This window comes from Dunckerocampus dactyliophorus, chromosome 10 (assembly GCF_027744805.1).
Source record: "Dunckerocampus dactyliophorus isolate RoL2022-P2 chromosome 10, RoL_Ddac_1.1, whole genome shotgun sequence".
In the NCBI taxonomy this organism is placed as follows: domain Eukaryota; kingdom Metazoa; phylum Chordata; class Actinopteri; order Syngnathiformes; family Syngnathidae; genus Dunckerocampus; species Dunckerocampus dactyliophorus.
The window spans coordinates 17,182,901-17,192,419 of record NC_072828.1 but is presented as its reverse complement, the minus strand read 5'-3'; the positions used below and the strand labels follow the sequence as shown (position 1 = coordinate 17,192,419).

Here is a 9,519-nt window from a genome sequence, read left to right as displayed (position 1 = left end):
CAGGCACTGCTAATTTAGCCAAATCCATCAAACGAAATTAATCGCTTATTTATACAGCTAAAATAGTGGACATTAATGTACGGTGGATGAAATGAAGTTTGCATTTATTAGTAATGGAGAAACAAAGCAGCCTCTAGATGTGTGGGACTACACTGAGTCTTGGCATCCACAATGTGTCAACATTTGTTTTTGGAAATCTTGGAAACATGACTTTTGGCCTGCCTAGTTGAGCATTTGATCACTGTGCAGTGCTTCAAGTACACAGAATCTGTATTCTGCCTACCAACATGGCAGCTATGCACACCCAAGTGTACTTGTATGTACAGTAGGCAATTATGTCATATCTGGTTTCACTGCTGACTTGCCATTTGCTAGAATCAGGGTTCACACTCTTAAGACAAAAATTAAAAAAAAAATAAGTCAGGCTGGATTTGAAGCTTTATTCTGGCAATGGCTGGTAAGTCAACATTTCGTTCAATACACAAGCAGAATCTTATGGCAGCCATTCAAAAATCCACTTCAGGCGATCAGGGCAGCTCTTCCACTTCCTGCAGAAATTAAAAGAAAGGCACTTAATTGCATGTTGTATTTTATGGACAATGCAAATTATCTTGCCACAAGCTCAGAAAGATGGAACGGTAATGTTTATAATCAGAGTTCATTTGGCAGAATCTTTTCATCACAGGTTGTGGTTTAGTTTCCAGTTAAAAGGGAAAGTCAACTTACCAAGGTCATCTGGCAAAAAAAATCCAGTTATCTGCACACAAGAGAAAAGAGTGATCTCACTTTACATGTGAGGCCTAGCTTTACTAAATTATAATAGGTCACTCAGTGAACAGATATCCACATTTTATTTCAGGTCAGACATTTGTTAAGACATCACTGAACCCTTTGCCATAGCAAAATCTTTTTGATCCCCTTCTCACCTTCACGTCAGCCATGTTTGACTGTCAAACTGGAGTCTGCATCAGAAGGCGGGACTCCATCCTGGGGACAAACCAGCCTTCAGTCAAAATACACACCAGCTTTTTAAAAAGGGTACACAAACAGACCCATTCAGCTAGAGCTAATATCACTGACTCCATGGTGGCATTGTCAGTTATTGTAATAGTTTGTCATCACATAGGCCCAACAAAAAGAATAGTTTGCTACAGTTGCTTTGTGTCAAGGAACCAAACTAGTCCCTACCTGCTGTGACAGCTTCTGTACAGTCGTCAAAGCGCTCTGCAATAAAACAAAAATTAGGGCTTTCTTATAAAACATTTAGAAGTATCTCTTCCCTTCAGTCAGGATCAGTAATACTTCAATCTCCTCAACAAGATCAGCGACCTGATTCATACTCATCACCCCTGACGGATAAAAGGCCCTATTCACAACCCAACGCTGTTCATGGTGACAAACATTTGCTTACAGGGTCATACAATTCTATTCAGGTTACAATGTTAGTTTACAGCATTATAATTCAAGTAATTTATGCCATGCACACAACACATTTTCAAAACACGCACATTTAGACCAATTAGAAGCATGCAGAAGCAACCACAACTGACTCATGTACATCGTATTTGTGCACATACCTTTATGTGCAGGTTATGTATAAAAAACTGCATGTGGACAACATACAAAAATAGGAGCCAACATCTATAGTGTGGAAAGAACCCTTTTACTTTGAAATGACTGCAGGAGTACATTCGGTCTCTCCTCCAGCCTACACCCTTTGTTTTGTGGTTAGGCCTACGTACTTGATTTATCACACCCCCACTGACAGGTAAGTGACCAAGTTCGAATGAGTCCTGGGTGTAATTAGTACTTTTCAGATGTCCGTTTGCCATACCATACAGGTCAGGGTTGAATAAGGCCTTTGTGGTGGTAGTGCATTTTTTTTTTTTTTTTAAAAAGATACAAACCCTATCAACGTGTCCAGAGATTTCTTCTGTTCCTCTTGCACATCTAAAAGGTTGGAGAAACCAAATCAATGAAAGTTTTTTTTTTTTTTTTTTTAAAATACTTTGACTTTCAGTAAAAGCGTGGTTGACACATCAGCTAGGGGTGAAAGACAATGATTTTATTCTTCACGGGTTGTCTGCTGAACTATGCAGTCATCATTGTGTCAAGCTTTTGTTTAGAAAACAAACAAAAAAAAAACTTCAAACTTACCATCTTTGCAACTGTGCTACTCATGTATCTAGAAAGGTAAACAAAGACAAGTTATAAGCCACTATCAAGTGGCTTGAGATAACATGCAGGATGGGTGAAACTTATTCTTCACAGGTCATCATTTGGCAAATACACTAACGGACTTACCATCTTTTGTGGCATGCTGCTTTAACCTAGAAATAGGTAAAAAAAAATAATAATTAAAATCCACTGTGGCTTGCAGAGTCCGACAGTGCTATGCAGGCCAGCACATCAGGATTAAGACTGAATTTATTCGTCACTGGTCATCTGCTGAACTATGCACACATCACTTGTCGGCTACTTCCAAGATAAGGGGTTTCCAAAGTGTTGCGGTGTGAGCTTCCCTTCAGAGTACTTAGGACAGGGGTCACCAACGTGGTGCCCGCAGGCACCAGGTAGCCCCCCCACGACCACATGATGTGCCCGCAAGCCTGCTTTTCAGTTAATAATTAAAGAACAGTAGAAAGAAATGCATTCTGAAATACAAAATGTGAGTGTGGACACCAGCATTTTGTTAATGTTCTGGTAAAACAAGCATATTCGCTTTGTTTGGCTTTAAAATAAGCTCTGAAAATAAAGGTTAGAAAAACGAGTAGCTCTTGGCCATTTTCATTTTGTAAAAGTAGCTCTCAAGGAAAAAACGTTGGTGACCCCTGACTTAGGATGTCCACCACTTCCTGGGGGAAAAAAAAAAAAAAAAAAAAATTTCTGGAGCATATGTACCAATTTGCAAAACTCCAGCAATTGCAATCATTGTATGAGGAAAAAATGAAAACCTTTGCAAAACTGGAGTCATCTTAACAGGTGGAAAAAAAAAAAAAAAAAAAAAATTCTCAAGCTGCTGTGCCACCCTTGAAGTCTTTTCACCTTACACTTTGAAAACCCCCCCCAACTCAAACAGTTGCACATACCTTCAAGTAAGCCAAGAAATCACCTGCAATAAGACAAACACATTAAGCACAAGAACACACATTCAAAACAGGTATACCCCACTAAGCACTGCATCAGAATAAAAAGCTCTTTCACTCTTATTCAGAGAGATTCCCATTGTTTTCAAACAAATCATCACTGACAGTTTGCTTGTAAAGCCTAATCAAAGGACTCAAATTTGCATACCTCTTCTGGCAGTCAAGGAGGAGAGTTAAGCACCAAGTGGACCTAGAACAAATGAACACAAGTTCACTACAATAATAAGGTCATACTTCCATGGATAGATCACAAGTAGTCAGTGCCTCAGATGTCAACTTGGTGGTTGGTTGTATCGTCACCCATCTTGTCAAGAGTAGCAAATAAAAAGGTCATCACGGCAGCAAAAGATTTAACTTTCTGTTGCTGTGCACCATATATACAGTTGGGGACAAAAGTTTGGAAGGGACTTAATTTTGATGACTGCTGCTTAATGTTTCCTTTGTGATCCCCACAAAATGTGCTTATTGTGTGTAGCAGAAATGTAACATTAAAAAAGTGGCAGCAGCATTTTAGAAAAACATTATATTGACGCCCAAAACTTTTGGCCAGGACTGTAAATTACTCTACACAGCCCACATCACAGAAGCTTAATGTAGGGAAAAACTGACCCTCTGGCTTGATCGCAGGTCTTCATGGAATTTCCTCATCGCAGGATACTTCAAACTAGAATATAAGGGTGTTAGAGAACAATTAAAGGCGACAGTAATACTAGTGCAAGATAAAAGGAGCTTTAGTAAAGGGCAAACGCAAAGCTAAGCGGCTAGTTGAACATTCGACAACGTCCCATGCGGTCAGGGCTGTTGGCGTTTCCTCACATCGATTCAGATGTCCCTACCAACGTTTTGTCATCATATAGCAATGGGACGGGGGTGGAAACAATCATAAAACGTTAAGTTTGTAACAAAAAAAGTATGCTAAACGTTCAGCAGCTGTATTCGATAGTACGCACAAAGCACGTGACAGAGGCCTTGCTGACTGCTAGTTAAACAACATTACATGATTATTAACCACCACACGGTTCTAAGTCATGCTACACAAGAAACATAGCTGACAAATAAGAGTAAAAACACGTTACAACTTGCCAACATTCATTTCTTTTTTTTTTTTTTTCTTTTGAAGTAATAGTAATGCAGCCGTACCTTGTCATTGGACGCGAGGAATGAGACAGTTCAGCGGGCGAAAGGCAGCTTTATACCCTCTGCCGCACAGGCTGATGGGAAAATAATGCGACTCCTAGTGGTAGTAACGAGGAACTGAAAGCAAGGAAGCAGCTGAACTAACCCACACAACAAAGTACTAACAACACACTAACGTACAAACGGATATACTCTATATATTTTTGCTCATCGTAAATATGCATCCAATGTGCTCCACCTTTTAACAACCAGCGAATGTTTTTGACACACAGTAAAGATGTAACGTAAAGGTGCTTGTTTCAGACATGCAAGTTTCATGAAGAGGAACATCACATGGTTGGTTACATTTGCACAATTCAACATGTCTGAAAAGCAGTAGGAAGAAGCAGAGCTTATAATTAATCCTACCCCTTCCCCATGTCTATTACTGATTATTCATTCACACCATAACTTGTCGACACAATATTTATGTATTTTTTCTACTTACTGTATGAAAGGATAATGTTTCAAAAATCAAGAAATGATAGCTAATGTTTGTAGCTAAACTTTTCCAAATTACTATCATTCACGGGCAACAAACATAACTAATGTGCAGTGGCCACCCTTGGTCACTCTCCGGCCACCCCCAAGGCTGGGGGACAATTTTGACAAATGCAGCACTGTGGTGCAGAACATTAGTTCAGCCTAACCACCGTTTTCATTTGGACGCATTTCACTGCAGCACACAACTTTCCTTGTGGAGGAGCTGTCAATAAAAGCACGTTGCATGAACTGCAAGCGGTAGGTGAGTTTTCCATGATTACTTTGGTCAATTCCTGTAAAGTTTTCTCACTATGTTGACTTTGACTTCAGTTCTGAAGCGTGATTCACCACATGAATGTGTTAATAATGGAAACTCACTGTAGCAGCATGATTAGGCATGTAAGCCATGGGGTCTAGAGTTAAAACAGTGCTGATCAGCATCCAATTCTGTATTATGCCCTGCGCGGGTTTTGCTGCCATGATGGCGAGCAGAATCCAGAAACTATGCAATGAAAACATCTCCTCGGCACACTGCTCAGCTATTAATTGCTCCAATAGACGGCCCAAAAGCAGTGGCGAAGCTACGGGATGGCCAGTGGTAGCCGTGCCCACCCTTGGTCACTCTCCGGCCACACCAGTGGTGATCTAGACAAGTCAGGTATCAATTTATTGCCATCCGTATGTGAGTAATGGTCTCACCTTTGCTTCCCCAATGAAAAGCCTCCTGCTCCACCACCGCTAATGTGCCCGTATGTGTGGTACATGAGGTGTGGCGTGCAATGTCGGAACAGGAAGATCGTGGGTTTATAATGCTTGCAAGGATATTTGAAATGTTACGCTACCTGTGCAGTACCTAACCAAGACAGATGGCACACAGTTTAGCTTTGTGGTTGTGTTTGGCTCTTCACATCACATCTCACAACAAGATAACTGTCTCGCTGGCACTTGAGCATGATGGTGGTAGTGTCATGGTATGGGATGGGTCATTATGTGTGCTGCTGGCACTGGAGAGCTGCGGTTTCTTGAGGGAAAAATGAATTCCAACATTTACTGTCACTTCCTGAAGTAGAGCATGATGGCTCCTTTGGAAAACTGGCAGTTTATCAACATACCATGACATGACTCTTTGCATTGTATCACACAATGTAATGTTTAAAATAACAGACACGACTGCACGGCTTGCACTGCGGCCATCTTCATTTTTCACTCATGTTTGCACGCAACACTGTCTTTGTCGGCGTTAACATACTGTATTACCTGTACTGCAGCAACTCACTTAAGTCTAGTCTTACACGGCTCTAAAGTTGTGATGTTTTGTCTGAAGGTGCCTCAGCAGGTTATATGCTTTCAAAACAGTGTTTACTTAGGTACAAAGTAAGCCCATCTGTTTCCCCACTACATTTTCGGTAAATGCATATTTTGTAGTCCAGTCACTGTTCAGGAAGTACTCCATGAACGAGCATTTCTCTTGTTAGACTGAATGGTTTACATTATTTGGGTGATGTTTTGGCGAATGTGGACCATGGGCCGACTATTGAGGACCACTGCCGTATATAATAATAATTTAACAACAGATGACATAATAATGGCTGTGAGCTGTCATATTCAGTGGCTAATAAAGTGACTACTCCAAAGTAGTGGTTCTCAACTGGTTTGGCTGCGGGACTCACCATCACCCCCCAATGACAAGTGGTGGCCCCAATTGCAGACATTTTTCAACTGAGACATGTTATATTTTAGGGGACTGTTTTCAACACAATGTGAACTGCAGCGCTCAGATGCTGTCTCTTTATGGCACACTCTTCTCCAGCAGATATCTGCAGCAGTGTGTTGGACAGACGACACATTAAGTCTCCACTCGATGTCCTTCCTCTCTCATGCACGCTTGACAAAGTTGCCCAGAAACGTGGCTTGCACCTTGTGGCGGTGTAGCAAGCGAGTAGCGCAGACAATGTGATGAATGTGATGTGCTGTGCCTTCAGACATTGGGTCATTACATTTTTAAAACATTTTTTTTCCCCAAGGCCAAGACCCGCGACCCACTGAAAATGGCTCCGTAGCCCACTTTTGGGTCCTGACCCACCAGTTGAGAACCACTTTTCTAAAGTATATCCAAGTTGAATTACTATATTACAGTCCAGAAGGTGAACTCACTTTTGTGTGGGTTATCATTACTAACAATCTTATTGTCTTCATACTGCAGCAAAATACATCCCAAACTAAGCACCACATTTTTTTGGGCATATTCAGGTGAAATTTGTTTATTGTATCTCATCCATTGCACTTCGAGCCAACGTCTATGTCACTGTAAAATAAAGGAATGAATAACTTTTTGAAAAAAAAAGGGGAAAAACAAGCTGAGGTGAAGAGTAGTAGTAGTAGAAGACCCTCATAGTGGCTCTTACAGAAAGGAAACTAGCAGCACTACAAAAAAATAGCAGAGGCGTTTGCACCCTTCTCCTCCCCCAAGCAAGGTGATTAATTCAACATGAAGAAAACAATATCCTCAACATGGACAAGTGGTCAGGAAGAAGAACAAAAAAACCCACAAACAATCGTTTGTTCATAAATGCTTCCAGGTAACAGAAAAAAATACGTTGATAGGATTCTTTGTTCTGTGTGCGCATCAAAGTCCCTTAAGCCTTCTTTCCGAAAGCATTGATGATGACCACTAGATTGCATATTATATTCCATTGGATGCTATATGGCTTCTGTGGGGCTTTATTGTGTATTATCACGCTAGAGACAATGACTAGCAAACTGGAGATGGGAGCAAATATGACCATTGGATGGGTACCTTAAGATGTGACGTTTCATTATGCTCAAATATTTTACACTATTGCCAGAAAGAAAAATAAACAAAGTTAAAAAAGAGAATATATACGTCTCATATGTATATCTATATTTATATATAAACAAGCTATATAACTAGTTGCAGGCAAGCAGGGAATGTCTTCCCCGCCCAGTTAAGGTTCATCCATTCCACCATCATAAAAATAACAATAAGGCTGTCAGACATTTGCAGGGGGGCTGTGGCTTGCTTTCTTCAGTCACCAGATTCCCTGAGATGTCAAGCTCTGTTTTACATTTCTAAAAGGTTATTGTTCAATTCCACGACCCTACAAAAAAACAATGAAGGGAGTGGCCTCGCAGCCGGAGCGCGCAGGCAAAAATCGCCACCAGGGGGCGCGCGCATGTAAGGAGTTATTAAATCGTCTTGGTAGAGCTTTAGGTCTTTCCATTTAATATCATTCATTGCTATTGTTTTACAGTTGAATGCAAAGCTGTGTACACAAAGCCATCAGCAGTCAGTCAAAGGCTTGGAGAATAAGTGGTTTTTGCAAAAGAGTTCTTATGAAGACTCTGCAGTGTGTGTGTTATATTAATGTGTGTGTTTGTGTGCGTGTGTGTGTGCATTTGTTTGTATTGTGTGTTGCTCCATTCAGTGCCGTGGAGAAGCAAGTCTCTTTAAGAGCGGCTCATCGTATACCCAGCATTCCCCGTCCTCGTGGAACAGCTGCAGACACAGAGAGGAAATTATTATACTGGATGGTTCACACATAGCATCCACCTGTGCCACCAGCATCATGTTTTGCAATATTCCAACTAGGGATAGGCATAACAGTTGATGAGTTTGATAAGAATTATGTGATGAAGTGCACTACTTGGCTGCAACCAGCAGAGACACTGTTGATTCAATCTCCATTCATTTGTGATGAAGAAGAACATGATGTCAACTATAGGAAGTTGTGCTACATCCATGCAGACATCCACTATGATAGTTCTGCCGGGTGAATTAATCTAACAATTGTAAGACTGGCAGGGAAACAGGAGTTCAGAACGTTCAGGGGTTAAATATTGAAATTCCAACTACGGTGGTTGAAAATGGCCGCCACCCTCACCCTGGTCTCCCACTGCTGCTCGTTCTCCTTCCTCTCTCTGGCTTCCACTCTCTGCTTCTCCTCCAGCCGGTGTTTGGCTTCTGTTGCAGCGTCGATGTCTTTGAGCTTCAGGTTCAGCGTCACATCTCTCCACAATCTGCCAAGGGGGTGGGAAAGGTTAATGTCACCAGTTGGGTTTCCGAGGGTCAAAATGTCTCACCTTCGAGACTCGTACGTCAGCTGGTCTTCCAGCTTCCTCACTTTCTTCTTAATGATGCCCATCCTCTTAGTGTCAATGAACGTTGTGTTCTCCTTACAATACATTTCATATTCAGGCCTTCATATTTGCAGGGAATTTGCAAAAATTGTGTGAAAATGCTGAGATATACTGACTGCAGGCTAAAATTTCAACAAATTGAAACACTTAGTGGTTTTTATCTGTCATTTCTAGCCGTGGACTGTATACTGAGTGATAAATGTTACAAGAACGCAGTAATAACAAATCTTAACCAATGAGCGACCAGTTGTATGTATGTACATCACTGATATTGTATTGGCTTGTCATGCTTGGAGCCCTGGATGACCAGATACTAGAAATAGTACCCAGTAGTACCTACTGGAAAAGCATCAGTAATGAGAGGAGCTGTGCTGAGCTGAGCTAGCATGCTGTAGAAAAGGTGCATTAGTGGGTTTCTGTTAATACCACAACATTATTTGTCAGTGAGCCCTCGGACTCCAACGGGTTGGCGTTGAACAAGTTGGAATTTAGTGTAGTGTCTAAAAGTCCAAACAAAAATTCTGAACGCAAACACCAGGGTTGGACAGGATGTTTT

At 41.2% G+C, this 9,519-nt stretch overlaps 1 protein-coding gene, 1 long non-coding RNA gene and 4 other non-coding genes across 8 annotated transcripts in view; all 6 read right to left on the bottom strand.

The window, feature by feature from the left end:
• Positions 1–420: 420 nt before the first annotated feature.
• On the bottom strand, positions 421–4,329 carry LOC129188445 (uncharacterized). The gene is made up of 11 exons (XR_008572619.1): positions 4,287–4,329; positions 3,756–3,810; positions 3,295–3,336; positions 3,090–3,112; positions 2,305–2,330; positions 2,158–2,185; positions 1,908–1,950; positions 1,189–1,224; positions 927–987; positions 727–757; positions 421–548 (listed from the first exon to the last, which is right to left on the bottom strand). It is a non-coding gene; the product is annotated as an uncharacterized LOC129188445 (long non-coding RNA).
• LOC129189373 (small nucleolar RNA SNORD47) lies at positions 619–688 on the bottom strand. Its single transcript, XR_008572793.1, has one exon. It is a non-coding gene; the product is annotated as a small nucleolar RNA SNORD47 (small nucleolar RNA).
• On the bottom strand, positions 2,032–2,114 carry LOC129189375 (small nucleolar RNA snR60/Z15/Z230/Z193/J17). Its single transcript, XR_008572795.1, has one exon. It is a non-coding gene; the product is annotated as a small nucleolar RNA snR60/Z15/Z230/Z193/J17 (small nucleolar RNA).
• On the bottom strand, positions 3,176–3,255 carry LOC129189377 (small nucleolar RNA SNORD79). The gene has a single exon (XR_008572797.1). It is a non-coding gene; the product is annotated as a small nucleolar RNA SNORD79 (small nucleolar RNA).
• LOC129189374 (small nucleolar RNA SNORD74) lies at positions 3,930–4,010 on the bottom strand. Its single transcript, XR_008572794.1, has one exon. It is a non-coding gene; the product is annotated as a small nucleolar RNA SNORD74 (small nucleolar RNA).
• A 2,707-nt stretch (positions 4,330–7,036) lies between the features above and the next one.
• Positions 7,037–9,519, bottom strand: part of osbpl9 (oxysterol binding protein-like 9) — a 51,695-nt gene continuing 49,212 nt past the window's right edge. For all 3 annotated transcript variants that reach the window (XM_054788974.1, XM_054788975.1, XM_054788976.1), the window contains 3 exons: positions 8,907–8,998; positions 8,708–8,843; positions 7,037–8,322 (listed from right to left, as the gene is read on the bottom strand). In XM_054788974.1, coding sequence (XP_054644949.1) covers positions 8,248–8,322; positions 8,708–8,843; positions 8,907–8,998 — 303 coding nt within the window. In that variant the 3' untranslated portion in view covers positions 7,037–8,247. The remainder of the gene's footprint in view (positions 8,323–8,707; positions 8,844–8,906; positions 8,999–9,519) is intronic.